The sequence below is a fragment of the Schistocerca gregaria genome, chromosome 2 (genome assembly GCF_023897955.1).
Source record: "Schistocerca gregaria isolate iqSchGreg1 chromosome 2, iqSchGreg1.2, whole genome shotgun sequence".
In the NCBI taxonomy this organism is placed as follows: domain Eukaryota; kingdom Metazoa; phylum Arthropoda; class Insecta; order Orthoptera; family Acrididae; genus Schistocerca; species Schistocerca gregaria.
In genome coordinates this window covers 568,338,581-568,356,888 of record NC_064921.1, presented here as the reverse complement: position 1 = coordinate 568,356,888, position 18,308 = coordinate 568,338,581, and the positions used below count along the sequence as shown (strand labels likewise).

The following is an 18,308-nucleotide window of genomic DNA, read 5'->3' as shown; positions in this document are numbered from 1 at the left end:
TACAGAATTGAAAAGAATCTACCATCTGTATGGTATGGTATTTGCGAATTATGTTGTCTTAATACAGAATAGGGAAACATATCTATAGCATTCGGTGTATAGGTTATATGAACTAGGTAGACATACTGAAAGCGGAAAGTATTCAGAACTGAACCTAAAGGTTCCTATGGGAAACACAGTTCAATAGATATTCTTACAGAAGACAAAGCACCGGTATAAGTTTCCAGTTTTATGTACTCCGGGCCGCTGTATCAACTTAAATGAAATGTGCAGAATAGAATGAATAAATTTCAGAACGTCTGTGGAACTATAAAACATAAAGAACAAGACGAGGGAAAAACACAAACCTGAAGTTTCAGAGAACAATGACTATGCCTGTATTCCTTTATCACAATGAACCTTGCAGTGAGAAGATAACTGCAGCTTATAGTAGACTCAAATGAGTCTTTTAAGATCTGCCAGTGGTTGTCAGATAAGTAATTTTATAAGAGAAACCATATTTGAGAATAATTACACATATTTAACTTCACAAACTGGAAGAATACAGGGAGAAACAGTGGTGACGTTTTAATTGAAAGAAAGAAAGATTACGGTCACTGTAGACAAGTACAAGTCCTCAGGGGAAAGAAACAATGGATGGAGGAGTAAAGTTGTTCTTCAAAATGAAAACTCGGAATAGGCATAGAAAAAGAAGAGGAAGAAATAGAAGTATAAAATGACTTGATTTATGAAGTATCATCATCAATTTCATGACTTACATTATCACTTTATTGCTTTACCGGAGGACAAGCGTGAATGGCACTAATAAACAATGTAGAGCAATTTATTAACGTCCGGAAATATCTACATGTGTTCAGTTTGTTCATAGTTTGTTGGACGCTCTGTAGTTCCTTTACTTTCTGAGGATCTTGTCCCATAAGTCAATGCGATCCTTCATCAAATCCTTCTTAGAAATTAATCCATCGTTGGTGATGTCTAGGTAATGTCCCTCGTTCTTCTTGAAAGGTAGCCACGTCACCGACAACAGAGCGTCACCTGGATCAGGCGTCGGATTCCTGTTGAAAAAAATGAAAACCATAATACAATGGCTGCTGCTACTCGAAAACGTGAAACCAACATAGGAACGACTTTGTTAATTGTTCACAATTGCCAAGCTCTTTCCGTTTGCGCTTGTCACAGCGTGTTTGAATCTCGTGTAGAAAAATGTACCCACGAACTCAATTCTTGCACGTCGTCCTTGTCTGTATTGTCGTTACGGCTGAATTTGGGTTGGGAAAGAAGTCCTAAAATCTTACACAGTGGTTCTGCTCAGCGGCAACAATACAGGGTGATTCAGAAAGAATACCACAACTTTAAAAATGTGTATTTAATGAAAGAAACATAATATAACCTTCTGTTATACATCATTACAAAGAGTATTTAAAAAGGTTTTTTCACTCAAAAAAAAGTTCAGAGATGTTCAATATGGCCCCCTCCAGACACCCGAGCAATATCAACCCGATACTCCAACTCGTTCCACACTCTCTGTAGCATATCAGGCGTAACAGTTTGGATAGCTGCTGTTATTTCTCGTTTCAAATCATCAGTGGTGGCTGGGAGAGGTGGCCGAAACACCATATCCTTAACATACCCCCATAAGAAAAAATCGCAGGGGGTAAGATCAGGGCTTCTTTGAGGCCAGTGATGAAGTGTTCTGTCACGGGTAGTTGATGTTCACGTACTTACGGACAGATAAGTGCCAATGTGTTGGCGCTCCATCCTGCTGAAATATGAATTGTTGTGCTGCTTGTTCGAGCTGAGAGAACAGCCAATTCTCTAACATCTCCAGATACTGTAGTCCAGTTACAGTAGCACCTTCGAAGAAAAAGGACCAAAAACTTTATTGGCTGAACTGGCACAGGAAACGTTCACCTTAGGCGAGTCACGTTCATACTGAATTGTTTCCCGCGGATTCTCAGTGCCCCATATACAGACATACTTTGTTCGAAATGCACGCTGAACAACTGTCGTCGATTCACTTCTGCCGTACTCAATAACACAAAAAGCTTTCTGTTGAGCGGTCGCCATCTTAGCACCAACTGACGCTGACGCCTAGTCAACAGCGCCTGAAGCGAGCAAATGTACAACTAAATGAAACTTTATAGCTCCCTTAATTCGCCGACAGATAGTGCTTAGCTCTGCCTTTTGTCGTTGCAGAGTTTTAAATTCCTAAAGTTGTGGTATTCCTTTTTAATCACCCTGTATAATGGAAATCCAGGGATATCTTGTATAAGATAATTACTCTTTTCATAAACATGTGATTTCAGGGTTTCTGCTTGCACACAACCACATCGCTGACATTTTACGAATGCAATATACCACACACAGTGACTGGATTTTTAAATTTGGGGGAGGAGTAAGCAGTGTGGTCAATATTCGCACTTATCTCTGTTATTTACAGAAATAAAAATAAATAATTCCGTAACGTATTCCATAGGCCTTTATTAAACCTTCTAAGATGTTAGAAAAAGTTACATCGACGGAAGTCATGAAGTAGTTGGCTATTGTAGTGCGTTTAATTTACTTTAATTTCATACATTAGGCGTCTGTAACAATTGCTTATATTTATTACCTTATCAGAAACACTAAAAACGAAACAGATGAAGAAGTGTGAGTGATAGGTGGTTCGTCAAATTAATACGAACCTGAGAATTTACAGACGAGCTGTACGTATACACTGTTATTACGATCGACACCTAGAAATGTTTAGTAGCAAAATTTTTTGGTTTTATGTCGTGAAGCATAAGTGGAGCCATGTTTATTACATTTTCAAAAGACAAACATGAAATGAAATCATTTAAAAATGTGTTTAGTGAATTACCCTTTTACTATCTGACCATGAACTATAGCTGGCTTATTCCTGTTTTAACTGTAAGAGAATGCTTCAACTGAAGTTAATCTCATAGCCTGTTTTGCGATAGGTACATACTATATTAAAGGGGTGCTAAGACTTCTGAAAAAAATCGTGGTTATCACACTTTTTCTATGTGTTGAAATGTAAAAATGATTACGTTATGATCACATTTGTTGTTGTCCATATCCATATGTGTATTAAGGCTCAAAAAGCCGTCTTTCGTCCTTCCGTTTCATTCAAAGTTTTTCAATATTTCTTTAGACTGTATACATTATAATGGTTTTCTTCAAATAGCTCTAACGAAGTATGGTCATGCATTTTATGACAGAAGAATTATTTCTTTACAATACTGTGTTTTTCTTTGAAAAATACTCCAAAATTACGAACTTAAGAGGCTCTTCTCAGTACATCAATTTCAAGGAATAAAATCAGGTCTAGATATTTTCTGATAAAAACCTCCTTGTAAAGAACACTAATGAGGATTCTATTTTTAGTTATAAAGAAATGGAATAGAGTAGTATGAATAGAAACACAACTCACTTGTGATAATCTTAAGAGGTAACAAGAACCGTAATATGATCTCTATGGGAAGTTGAATCAGCGGGTTGGCAGCGCTACGTCTCAGTAGATAGACGTTAAAATAGGTTTCTGGTAATATGTGACACTTGCCAGCGGTTTTCTGTGTAAGACATCGCTGAAAAACCAAAAGACAACTCACCCAGTCTTGGCGAAATTTGTCCAAAGCCGCGTCATACGTGCTATAGCTTTGCCTTCGACGGTTTCTGGTCCCTTCGGGATGTCCTTCGTTTTTTCTCCACAGAACAAGTAGGGTATATCATCACAGTGGCTGGCACCTGTTGAGGTAAGCGACAATCAAACAAAATTCCACCTACATTACGCCAAAAGTGAATGCACTGTGGCTTTTTAGCGCCTACACTTTCCTGTCTTTCGACGATCCTTAGAGAAATGACATGCTTTTCTTGCACTTTTAAAAGTAAGGACTACTGCAAAAGGAAACAGAGAACTCTTTGTTGATCAAATAATATTTGATAAATAGCTATAACAGTCGTGACACGTTTCAAGTGATAAATATTTCAGAGAAGTATTCTCCTGACTGTTTTTTTGTATGAAAGCTCTTAAAGGTTCTTCTTTGCTTAACGTTTGCTTCACTACTATCGCTCTAATGTTATGTACTATTGCAACATAATCCGCGGAAGGTAATGTGTAAACAATGAATTACATTTCAACAAGCGTCAAGCTCCCACTTATCATATCTTTGCAACACATCAAACAATAAAAATATGTACGTAAGAAATCCATAAATTACATTTGTGATATTTATATAACGACACTATGAAAGCTGCTAAAAGTAGAAACATACTTGTGATAAAAATAAGCTTTGTGCCACAGATTAAGCACACGAAAGACTAAAAGTTGTAACAACTAATCTAAGAAGAACTCAGTGAGATCACCGAACGAAGGACGCAAAGAAGATCAAGATGTGTTCCTACAAAATCTCCCTCCAAATGCTTAAATACTAGTCCACAAAACATGAACGGTACGCGCCGGTAGACCACGACGAACATGTTTCCGTTATTACTATACAATTATTTTAAAACTTTATTATTTGCATCGTGATAATTTTCAGAGCATCCATTATGTCTAGATAGCAGTAAGAGGCGCCCAGTGCACATATCTTATCGCTCCCGGAGTTGTCCCACTGCTTTTGCGATAATGTCCCAATGGTTATCCACTCTGGAGTGTTAAGTACCTGAATGAGAAGGGACTTATTGCTAGAGTAACGTCAGTTTGTGAAATAAGTGTTCGACGGAATAAATGTTACCGTTGCTGTTTGAATTTCTCACAAAAAGTATTATTCTTATAGATAGAGAAGTCCCACATTTAAAAATATTATTATACTTGTTGCAGGTGACCTACGCAAACCGTCCTCCATTGACGTAAGCTAATCCCGGATATTACATGCGTCGAGAGGTTTACAAAAGCAGAACAGTAAAGGCGACCCCGCACCAACAGTGAGAAGACCCTACTAAACGTAAGACGATTGCTTGAAAACAAACACTTTAAAGCTATAGCTGGTCCTATAGCTGATTCATAGAAAACTTGTGTTTTGTACGAGGGTTGCTGAGTTCGATTCCTGGGCTCGAGAAACATGTCTGTGTAGAAGAATGATCGCCCTAAACAATGCGCACATAGGCCAAAGCATATTCATTATAAGTCTCATGGCATATCAACATATGGCAGCTAATTTATTAACAACACATAATATTCTAGTTCATGCATAACAATTGGAAATATTACATAAATGCTGTCACATCTCTTATTGCAATAAAGAACAATGAATATAACGAATATCATAAATAATGTTGCTTTGAAACTGTGTTATAGACTGACAGACAATTATAACTGCATTGTTCATAATACAAATATTCAAATGCATGTCCGCCTTATTGGATGCATTGACGTAAGCACCTGCATGGACACCTCTCAACACTTCTGCAGATACTGAAGCGCAAGTTCGATGTATTCGTTCTGTTAACGAATCTGGATTATCTGGTTCCGTTTCGTAAACCCTGGATTTCATATTTTCATATAACCACATAAGAAAAAATCTAAGGGGGTTAAGTCAGGCTATCTCGATCGCCATGACCTATCCTCCGGTCGGGGTGCACGTTGTTTAAGATATTGCCTAACCCCTCTACAGTTATGGGGTGGTGCACCAGCATGCTGAGACCAGTGCCTCACATCACTTCCTTCTCTAAATACTCGCACAAACGAAAAAATGGCTGACATCGAAACAAGTGTCCAAGGAATAGAAAAGCAACTGGAATCACTCAACAGAGGAAAGTCTACTGGACCTGACGGGAGACCAATTCGATTCTACACAGAGTACGCAAAAGAACTTGCACCCCTTCTAACAGCCGTGTACCTCAAGTCTCTAGAGGAACGGAAGGTTCCAAATGATTGGAAAAGAGCACAGGTAGTCTCAGTCTTCAAGAAGGGTCGTCGAGCAGATGCGCAAAACTATAGACCTATATCCCTGACGTCGATCTGTTGTAGAATTTTAGAACATGTTTTTTGCTCAAGTATCATGTCGGTTTTTGGAAACCCGGAATCTACTCTGTAGGAATCAACATGGATTCCGGAAACAGCGATCGTGTGAGACTCGCTTTATTTGTTCATGAGACCCAGAAAATATTAGATACGGGCTCCCAGGTAGATGCTATTTTCCTTGACTTCCGGAAGGCGTTTGATACAGTTCCGCACTGTAGCCTGATAAACAAAGTAAGAGCCTACGGAATATCAGACCAGCTGTGTGGCTGGATTGAAGAGTTTTTATCAAACAGAACACCGCATGTTGTTATCAATGGAGAGACCTCTACAGACGTTAAAGTAACATGTGGCGTGCCCCAGGGGAGTGTTATGGGACCATTGCTTTTCACAAAATATATATATATATATATATGACCTAGTAGATAGTGTCGGAAGTTCCATGCGGCTTTTCGCGGATGATGCTGTATTGTACTGAGAAGTTGCAGCATTAGAAAATTGTAGCGAAATGCAGGAAGATCTGCAGCGCAAAGGCACTTGGTGCAGGGAGTGACAACTGACCCTTAACATATACAAATGTAATGTATTGCGAATACATAGAAAGAAGGATCCTTTATTGTATGATTAAATGGTAGCGGAACAAACACTGATAGCAGTTACTTCTGTAAAATATCTGGGAGTATGCGTGCATTACGATTTTAAGTGGAATGATCATATAAAATTAATTGTTGGTAAGGCGGGTACCAGGTTGAGATTCATTGAGAGAGTCCTAGGAAGTGTGGTCCGTCTACGAAGGAGGTGGCTTACAAAACACTCGTTCGACCTATACTTGAGTATTGCTCATCAGTGTGCGATCCGTACCAGGTCGGGTTGACAGAGGAGATAGAGAAGATCCAAAGAAGAGCGGCGCGTTTCGTCACAGGGTTATATGGTAACCGTGATAGCATTACGTAGATGTTTAGCAAAGTCAAGTGGCAGACTTTGCAAGAGAGGCGCTCTGCATCGCGGTGTAGCTTGCTGTTCAGGTTTCGAGTGGCTGAGTGTGGTACTGAAACTTCCTGGCAGATTAAAACTGTGTGCCGGATAGAGACTCGAACTCAGGACCTTTGTCTTTCGCGGTCAAATGCTCTACCAGTGAAAATCTCATTCTGGAAACATCCCCCAGGGTGTGGCTAAGACATCTCTCAGCAATACCCTTTCTTTCAGTTGTGCTAGTTCTGCAAGGTTCCCAGATGACCTTCTGCAAAGTTTAGAAGGTAGGAGACGAGGTACTGGCAGAAGTAAAGCTGTGAGTACGGGGCGTGAGTCGTGCTTGGGTAGCTCAGTTGGTAGAGCACTTGCCCCCGAAAGGAAAAGTCCCGAGTTCGAGTTTCGGTCCGACACACCGTTTTAATCCGCTAGGAAGTTTCATATCAACGCACACTCCGCTGTAGAGTGGATATCTCATTCTAGTGTGGTAATGGTTTCGCCAGTTAATGGTTATGTACACTAGAACCAGAAATCACCCGAATATTATTTCAGTTACAACTTACGACAACAATCAGTGCTAGAAACCTCCTCGGCGTACTTCTATCGTGTACTTCAGTCCACGTGAAGGCAAAGCCAACCACAAAGAAAAAAAAGAGAAGGAAGGTAGAGTGTCTACCTGAAAAAATAACACCATGTAATAACAGTAAATTAAAAGTAAATTCGAATAACATTATATTACAACGACAAACTACATCCCAAAAATGTTTTATGCGTGCCATGTCGGGTGAAAGTGCAGGTTGTAGATGCTACACGTTTTACCTCGAAGAAGGCCTGACATTCCTCACCACATATGGCTGATACCAGGTGTCCCTAAACATGTAGAGTAAAGAGCCTGGGGCCTCAGATACCTCTCAGTTAGGCGTAGCCATCTGTGGTTTGATATACGAAAGCTATTTGGAAAGTAAGGAACGATAGGTCGCGAAATGGAAACCAAAAATGGTTCAAATGGCTCTGAGCGCTATGGGACTTAACATCTATGGCCATCAGTCCCCTAGAACGTAGAACTACTTAAACCTAACTAATCTAAGGACATCACACAACACCCAGTCATAACGAGGCAGAGAAAATCCCTGACCCCGCCAGGAATAGAACCCGGGAAACCAGGTGCGGGAAGCGAAAACGCTACCGCACGACCACGAGCTGCGGACTGAATGGAAACCGCATTGTAAATCAAAACTGTTTTATTTGCAACAGTTAGCTACACCTTCCAGCTACTACTCTACACAGTCGCCGCACAGACTGAAACATCCGTCGTAGCGTTGTACCAACTTTTCAATTCTCTCGTTATATAAGACAGCCGTCAGTGCTTTTCCACAGTGTTCTACTCTGGACTGCAGCTCATTGTTTTTCTCAAAATATTTCTTCATAGCCAGCAGTTCATTTGGGCTGAGATGAACCGCAGGGGTATCCAATTATGGGCTCTATTGTGAGTGATCAAACTCTTCCCGTCGAAAACGCTGCAGGAGCATCTTCATTGCCACTGGAGAGTGCGGCTTAGAATTGTCGTGCAGAGCGAACCGCATGAGAGCTATGTTATGTGGACTGCATTGTTTCAGGCGAAATCTTTCGCCAGGCCCTCATACTTGGTGGGAGGCGCTAATTCCTAGCCATTTTTATGTTCTCACTGTGACTTCAGAACTGAAAGAGCGACATGATGCGAGAGACGAGATTTCTAGACACAGTGCCCAACACATCTGTGCAAAGCTTCATCAGATTTTCACTGTATTTTCCATTTCGCGACCGATCGTTCCTTACTTTCCGAATAACCATCGTACATGGGAATCAAGATCGTGCATTGTATCCAGTGTGGCCTCAAACCATCATATGTGGAATTTGTCTGGTGTTACACTCAACTACACTGGTTTATTGATAGAGTCCATCACATTAGCGTCTAACAAGCATGCTCCCATCACTGTTCGACATTTGTTCTCCCCACATGCCTTTGCTGTTCCTATGTTCGTTGCTTCTGAACAATAGAAGCTAACGGAACGGTTTCCCCACAGCCTACAGCAAACCGTATCGAACCATCTACACAGACAAATCCACAGCTGATACAACGCTCTTACATCAAGCCAACATCATAGACTGAGGCGTTACGATCGTACGTGTACCTGGCGATCATCCCAATGTGTAGTATAAGTTCATGATCATCGTGTCTTTACGTAAGAGTGATTTCAATTCACTGGTGCAGTTTATCATTGCTGCATGGCCTGTGCTAATTGATATTTTATCGTACGAAAAACCTGTTACCCGAGACTAATCTTTTGCTTTTACCTTTCTAATTCAATAGTCGGCGCTACCCTTTTTTTGAGCATGTTGTATCACTGCCTTTTTTGTCAGTACAGTGTAATGCCAAGCTACCTCTCTGTAACATGAACTACTTACTCTGGTAAAATACGAGGTTGGATTCGTTCAGGCGATTCATAGTGAGTGCTGCAATTGCTACTGATATTACTGAACCACAGTTGGAGACCAAAAGTGCTAATAAACATAAATAAAGTATTTTCAGCCTGTCCCAAGACCGTTCTTTTCAGTGCCTAACATTTGCACTCCTGTGGCCTATTCACTGGTACACCACAGGTGAAATGCAAACAAACGGAATACCTAAACATTTCGAAGAAGTCTTCATCGTCCAGTGTCTTTGCATTTAAAACTATGAAGAAAGCACAGAATGTGGTAGGTATGGATCCTCAGTAGCCCTTGTAATCACGGGTAGCAGCTGCATAGGTAGCTCAGTGATTTGGAATGTTTTCAATGCTTGCATGTATGTCTGCCCTCTTTATTGCACAATCTCGACTGACATAAAACTATCTTTTTGTTGTTGAAATCATACTGTTCTCTCCTCGCTACAAGTGTCGTAAATGAGAGTTAAATCGTGCTGGTCTGCCATCATTAAGTGCATCCAGTGCTCCGAAGATTTGAGCGGCGTGACTACTACCGGTCATCTGTCCTAGACGTTTGCTGGCACGCATGGACACTTTGGTTTGAAGGGTGTAGTCTACACTCTATGCTTGCCGCAGGAGCTCAATCTGCCGTATATGTCTTCCTGTCAACGAGGCGTGATAAGTCAACTTCGGCCAATCTGCTGGTGGTCAACTTTGGACATCGACAGTGGTTAAAAAACTGCGTTTCTATCTTGACGTTACACGTCGTGGAACATGTGGCTGGGCGACACGACAGGTACAATTGTCCGATTGCCCTAGCCTTTAATACAGGGTCATGAATACATCACCGTCACATATTACGCGCAATGGATCCCACTTACCGCACAGTTACCACGTCTACACGAAATGCGAGAAAGAACGGTATCGAATAACGTTGAAGACTCTTCTGCTGAACCCGTAAACATCTTCTAATTACCATCTTCAGGGAGTACACATTACCGTGTGCTGAGACTTTTTAGTTAACATCTTCGTACATATACTGATGACAACTGGAACTGTTTAAGTGCCTGGTATTTGTTATTCAGTTTTCTTCATTTCTGTATTTGTTTGCCATTTTGATGCTTCTGCTACTACGTGACGTATATCAGGTATTCATCTTTCGCAAAAGACACGTTGTAAATGTCACATATTACATCTCTACTCAAGGGAAATTTTACAAATTCTTACGGAAGTGAAACACAAATGTTACAGAGCCTGATTTATGTATTTTTTACTTTAATACACAACTAATAACAATATTTTTATTCAAAGCTACATAAGTACTGAACTTCATTTTGTAATACCTCGTACGCAAGGATAAATATAAATAACAGCGGCCACGCGGTTTGAGGTGCCATGTCACTGATTGCGTGGCTCCTCCCGACGGAGGTTCGATTCCTACCTCGGGCATGGTTGTGTGTTTTGTTCTTAGCTTAAGGTAATTTAAGTAGTGCGGAAGTCTACGTACCGATGACCTCAGCAATTTGGTCCCTTAGAAATTGAACTTTTTTGTATAAACAATGATCCCTTGATAACAAGATGTGCATCTCTTAAGAAAGGCCATACATTTATTAGAGTCAGTCGAGAGTCCATTCCTACAGGATATCTAAAACCAAGAAACATCAGGATCTCTAAAATCAAGAAATACTAAGAAAGGAGTTAACATTTTGATGTGGCGGATTCATATTTCCTCACAACTCCTTGACTTTTGTTTCCGATAGCTTAAATCGATCTAGAACGAAACTACTACTCCATCGCACATGCCACAGATTTTGGCAGAGATTTTAGCACTAACAAAAAACTGTACAACGAAGTAACTGACGTATCACTTAAGCCATTCACGTAGCATCTTACATTTTAAACGTATTTTACAGGTCAGACTTGTTATAAGAAGCCACGAGAAGCATTTGACAGAGAAATGACAAGAACAAGGATCCTTGAGAAGGTATTTTCTCAGTATTATTGAGATGTTAGAGAGAGCCAGCCACGACAAAAGTATTCTTCTTAGTGTACGTGATAGCTAAAAGCCCGAAATATCCTCAGAATTCTTAAAGAATGCAACAATTTCAGTACCAAAGAAGGCGCATACTGACACATGTGAATATTACCTTATTATTAGTCCCGTGAGGAATTGTCGTAAGATACTGACAAATTGCTTTCAGAAGAATGGAGAAACTCGTAGACACTGACCACGGAGATAATCAGTTTGGGTTCCAAAGAACTGTAGGAACAACAAGGCAATACTTATATTAAAGGATAGGTTAAACAAACGTAAACCAACGTACATAGCAATTGTAGCATTAAGCTTTCGACAGTGTTGACTGGAATACACGCTGTGAAATTATGAAGTTAGCAGGGGTAAGATACAGGATGTGGAAGCTTATTTAAAACTTGTATAGAAACCAATCATAAGTTATGAGAATCGAAGCACAGGAAAGAGATACTGTAGTTGAAACGGAAGTGAGACAGAGTTGTAGCCTATCCCCGAACATAGTGTGTAACATGAGGAAGATGCAAAGAAAGCCATGGAGAAATTTGGAGAGGGAGTTTAAGTTCAGGGAGAAGAAATAAAGTCTTTAAGGTTGTCCCGTAACATTAATTCTGTCACAGGGAGCGAAGCCCTCAGTGAATTAGCTGAATGGAATAGATACTGCTTTTAAAAGAAGTTATTAGATGAAAATCGACAAAAGTAAAGCAGTGGTAAAGCAATACAGTCGAATTAAATCAGGATAAGCTGAAAGAATTATGTTAAGAGGTGAGACACTGAAAACAGCAGATGAGGTTTGTTACTTGAGCAGTAAGGTCACTGACGCCGGCCAAAGTAGAGAGAATATGAAATGGAAACTGGCCATAGCACGAAACGCGTTTCTGAAAAGAGAAACTTGGTAGGGGTTAATGAATTGGTTGGGTGCAGAGGTTCGTAGCGTTTTTCAGTAAGTTTAATAAACACAACAGATACGCATGACGGAGACTTTAGTCATCAATAAGCCAATCTAATTCACGATTTACAACAGTCTGTCAACGTTGGGGTAACTTATCAATCCCGCGACTGTAGAAATCACGTGGTTTTTAGATGAAGAACCCGTCGAGCCATGTTCGGATACATTTTCATCTAGGAAGAAATTTCCATGAAGGTTGATCGCTAGAGAACGGAAAAGGCGAAAATCAAACGGCGCAAGATCAGGTGAATAAGGTGGCTGTGGAATGTTTTCCCATCCCAACTCCTACGTAACGTTTTTTGTCACTCTAGAAGAATATTGGTGGGTATTATCGTGGAGTAGCATCACTTCACGCAGTCTTCCTAGTCATTCTTCGATTGTATCTGTAAGACATCTCACTAGTTAACAATAAATGTCAGCAGAGATGATTAGATCCCGGGGAAGCAATTCGTAGCACACCACACGGTCTTTGTTCCACCAGATGCATAACGCAATTTTTTTGAATGGGTGCAGGTCTTTGTACAGGGGAATTATTGCTTGATTCGGCTCAACCATTACTTTATTTTCTTGTACCAGCATAAGGACACCTTTCCTCGTAACCAGTAATGATGCAGGATGGGAGCGGTCGGTGACGTACATCATTATAGGCGCTTAAACGATCTTCATCAAACCCCGAAAGTCTTCCCGTACTCGGAGAGTAACTAATGTCAAAAGGACGGTCCTTACAGCGGGAAAACCCTTTTCCTTGCGTGCTCTGTCCAGTGGTGTTATTGCCATATACGAAATTTGTCTGCCTCCGGTGCTGTCACCCTTCTATTGAACTCATACGGAAGAATATGGCGGAAATTGTACGATACCAACACCTGACACTCCATTTAATTGCGTCCACAGCTGAATTCATTATCTGCAGATGGCGTAAAGACAATGTGTATACTCTGATAGCTACAATGAACTACAAATAAAAATGTGGCTGTCGACAAATAAAGAAAAATAGCGCTACGACCTTTAGCATCAGCCTAATAAATATAAGTGTTAGGAAGTATTTATCTGGAATGTAGTACGGAAGTGAAAAGTGGACGATAAATAATTCAGACAGGAAGAGTGCAGGAGATTTTGAAATGTTGTGTTACAGAAAAGAAATGAAGATTAGATGGGAAGCTCGAGTAGCTAAGGAGCAGGTATATACGACCTAGGGTAATAACATTTGCATGGAACAACTTAAAAAGGTGTCAGTAGGTAGGATACATCCTGGTGCACGAAAGATTTGTTAATTTGGTTACGGAGAAAAGTATGGGGAAGCAGGAGTTTAGAGGGTGGTGGTGGTGGTGGTGATGTTGGGGCCGAGGGGGTGGGGGAGACAGGGTTGCCACCAAACACGTGTCCGACGTTTGTCTGGTTTAAGGCATATTCGACGCTCATCGGCGAAGAGAACATGACGCCACTCCTGAGCGGTCCGTTGGGAATGCTCTTGGGCCCAACTGTATCACGCTGCATGGTGACGTGGTTGCAGAGATGGACCTCGCCATGGACGTCGGGACTGAAGTTGGTAATCATGCAGCCTATTGCGCACCATTTGAGACGTAACACGATGTCCTGTGGGTACACGAAAAGCTTTTTTCGACAACACGGTTGTGGAGATGTAGCAGCGATTAGTATGATTAATCAATCATTTAAAAACAGGCTTAATCGAATTTATTATTATTATACCGGCAACCGGTTTCAACGCGACGTAGGGGTCATCTTCTGGACGTTTACACTGTGAAATTATAGATATCCGTCAGAAAGACTTCATTATATAACAGCTAAAATTACGTAAAATTAAAACATGTTACCCATTGGTCTACTGCTGGTGGTGCCACCCCTGTCTACATAACGGCAGGAAACTATGCGAGACTAACCCTTCGTATGGGCTTAAATAGCGTGCTGAGATCACGTGAATAGACGGCAACACCCCCAGCGGCGATCAACGGCATTTAATACAGTTTATTATATGTAATTACTAGTCACCTTAGTTTAACATAAATTTAAGTGACAGTAATAACAGAAAATGGAACCATTCCATTTAAAAAGAGTGTTATTTACAAAATAATAACAAACGTTCCGTAGTTAATTCGTAAAAGTATATTACATTATGTGCCACAATATAAAGTAAAACAATTTTTGACAGACAAAACTGGTGTCGTCTTGTATTATAATATATCTGTTCGTACATTTACGTAGAAAACATTGGGTCAGTTTACTAAAAACGGCTAACATGGAAGGACTACAACGCCCTCTACTCCTTGTGGTGAGGACGCTGTTGCCACGGATTACAAAGCGTATATCAGGCGCCCTCTAGTCTGTGTAGCGAGGACGCCGTCCTCATGGTAGCAGCTGGTGTGTTCGTATGGTGTTATCTTTGCCCTGGCCACGGCGTCCGTTGCCGTAGTAGAGGTATGTCATAGCTCTTCATCCACAGAGAAGTTGTCACTTACTTGGAGTATGGAAATATCTACAATCGAGGATAACGTAAAACATCTAAAGATAGGATAAAAGTTTACGACACGTTTGTAATACCCATTTAAGGAATTAATGTATTAAAATAATAAAAGGAAAAGTAGCATCATTGTGTACAAATAATACACTCCTGGAAATGGAAAAAAGAACACATTGACACCGGTGTGTCAGACCCACCATACTTGCTCCGGATACTGCGAGAGGGCTGTACAAGCAATGATCACACGCACGGCACAGCAGAAAAACCAGGAACCGCGGTGTTGGCCGTCGAATGGCGCTAGCTGCACAGCATTTGTGCACCGCCGCCGTCAGTGTCAGCCAGTTTGTCGTGGCATACGGAGCTCCATCGCAGTCTTTAACACTGGTAGCCTGCCGCGACAGCGTGGACGTGAACCGTATGTGCAGTTGACGGACTTTGAGCGAGGGCGTATAGTGGGCATGCGGAAGGCCGGGTGGACGTACCACCGAATTGCTCAACACGTGGGGCGTGAGGTCTCCACAGTACATCAATGTTGTCGCCAGTGGTCGGCGGAAGGTGCACGTACCCGTCGACCTGGAACCGGACCGCAGCGACGCACGGATGCACGCCAAGACCGTAGGATCCTACGTAGTGCCGTAGGGGACCGCACCGCCACTTCCCAGCAAATTAGGGACACTGTTGCTCCTGGGGTATCGGCGAGGACCATTCGCAACCGTCTCCATGAAGCTGGGCTACGGTCCCGCACACCGTTAGGACGTCTTCCGCTCACGCCCCAACATCGTGCAGCCCGCCTCCAGTGGTGTCGCGACACGCGTGAATGGAGGGACGAATGGAGACGTGTCGTCTTCAGCAATGAGAGTCGCTTCTGCCTTGGTGCCAATGATGGTCGTATGCGTGTTTGGCGCCGTGCAGGTGAGCGCCACAATCAGGACTGCATACGAGCGAGGCACACAGGGCCAACACCCGGCATCGTGGTGTGGGGAGCGATCTCCTACACTGGCCATACACCTCTGGTGATCGTCGAGGGGACACTGAATAGTGCACGGTACATCCAAACCGTCATCGAACCCATCGTTCTACCATTCCTAGACCGGCAAGGGAACTTGCTGTTCCAACAGGACAATGCTCGTCCGCATGTATCCCTTGCCACCCAACGTGGTCTAGAAGGTGTAAGTCAACTACCCTGGCCAGCAAGATCTCCGGATCTGTCCCCCATTGAGCATGTATGGGACTGGATGAAGCGTCGTCTCACGCGGTCTGCACGTCCAGCACGAACACTGGTCCAACTGAGGCGCCAGGTGGAAATGGCATGGCAAGCCGTTCCACAGGACTACATCCAGCATCTCTACGATCGTCTCCATGGGAGAATAGCAGCCTGCATTGCTGCGAAAGGTGGATATACACTGTACTAGTGCCGACATTGTGCATGCTCTGTTGCCTGTGTCTATGTGCCTGTGGTTCTGTTAGTGTGATCATGTGATGTATCTGACCCCGGGAATGTGTCAATTAAGTTTCCCCTTCCTGGGACAATGAATTCACGGTGTTCTTATTTCAATTTCCAGGAGTGTATTTTCGAATAGCTCTAAAAATTTTTAATCGTGACTCTCTATTTCGTCATTCAGCGTCACTGCCGAATACCGTTAATTATGTATGAAAATATCCAGGTTCTCTAAAATATCCATCGTAGGTCCTTTTTGGGTTACAGGCAGTATCTTCAGATTTTCCCTTATATTGATTTCTGCATGTTTTTCTATATCTAAATGCTGTCCGAAGAGTGATTTATTACGTGCTGTTCCAGAAGTATGTTCTTGAAGTCTGGTATTAAAACTTCTCCCTTTTTGCCCTATGTAAATTTTGCTACAATCTTTACATGTCAATTTATAAATTCTTGATTTGCAAGCATCTTATTTTTAACATCTCTTATACTATGCTTAAGACTATTAGCTATGGTATTTGTAGAGAAAGCAATCGTAACATCCGAATTCTTGAACAGTTTATTTATCTTATCTGATACATTCCCCATATTCGCAAAAGTTCTCTTTCCGGGTATTTTCGCCTGTCTGACATATATTTTCTGTTGTATCGTCTCTACCTTATTTGCGTTATATCCATTAGATATCGCAATTTGCTTTAATATGTTAATCTCCTTCTGTCTCTGTTCCGGTATTAGTGGTATTCTATTCAACCTATGTATCATTGTGAAGAAGAAAGCTTTTTTATATCTATTTGGGCGGCATGACTTTGCAGGGATATTGGTATATGTAGTGGTAGGTTTCCGATAGATGACAAAGTTGTGGTGTCCATTATCGTAAAAAATAGTTACGTCTAAATAATTTATAGGTATATATTGTTCATGATCAAGCGTGAAAGTAAGTTTTCGGTGTATGCTGTTCAACATTTCCGTCAAATTATTTACCTCCTCTATTTTACCGTCAAATAATATTAGAATGTCATCAACATATCGCTTATAGTATATAATTTTCTGGCGTATGCACGGATCATCTTTCAAAAACACTACTTGTTTGTTATTGACGAAAATGTCGGCTATCGTTCCTGCCAGTGAATTGCCCTTAGCTAGGCCGTCTTTCTGCTGATATATATATGATCATTAAACGAAAAATAGTTAAAACTTAATGTTGTCTTAAGAAGATACATTAATTCAGTTATTTCGTCGTAATTAAGGGCCTTATGGCGTATAAGGTTTTCTCTAATAATTTTGATTGTTTCTGCCACCGGAACATTGGTATACAAGTTTTTAATGTGTAATGTGGCAAATCTGGCTGTTATCGCTATGGTTGTATTATGTATTCCTTTTACTAACTCAAAGGTATTTTTCAGCGAAAAAGTCTCGTCATATGTATAGAACTGTTTTAACAGCATATTCAGTTTCCTATGAAGATTGTAAGAAGGGCATCCTATGTTATTAACTATTGGTCGTATAGGCCACTACAAGAGCAGTGTAGGCTATCTCTTTCGCAGAGCTGTTTCATTTTCTGCCAATAAATCGTAGTGTTTGGTTCGCCTTGCTCACAACATTTTCTACGTGTTCTTTCTAATTTAAGTTGTTCGTTATTGTAGTTCACAGATATTTAGATGAATTTTCGGCCTTTAGATTTGATTGATTTATCATTTAACCGAGCTATAAGGCATTCTTTTTAGCTCTCATGTGGATGACTTCACACTTTTTATTATTTAGAGTCAATTGACAGTTTTCGCACCATACAGATATCTTTTCAAAATCGTTTAGCAATTTGCTTTAATCTTCCGATCATTTTACTAGACGATGAACGACTGCATCATCTGCAAACAACCAAATAAAACTGCTCATATGGTCTCCTAAATCGTTTGTAGGTAAGAAACAGCAGAGGGCGTATAACACTACCTCCTGGAACGCGAGATATCGCTTCAGTTTTACTCCTTGACTTTCCGCCAATTGATACGAAATGTGACCTATCTGACGAAAAATTGCGAATCCAGTC

General features: G+C 41.2%; 1 protein-coding gene across 1 annotated transcript in view; it reads right to left on the bottom strand.

The window, feature by feature from the left end:
- Positions 1-745: 745 nt before the first annotated feature.
- Positions 746-18,308, bottom strand: part of LOC126332800 (juvenile hormone esterase-like) — a 78,681-nt gene continuing 61,118 nt past the window's right edge. Inside the window, exons 9-10 of the mRNA XM_049996682.1 lie at positions 3,612-3,747; positions 746-1,055 (exon numbers count right to left, since the gene is read on the bottom strand). Of these exons, the coding sequence (XP_049852639.1) occupies positions 893-1,055; positions 3,612-3,747 (299 nt within the window). The 3' untranslated portion in view covers positions 746-892. The remainder of the gene's footprint in view (positions 1,056-3,611; positions 3,748-18,308) is intronic.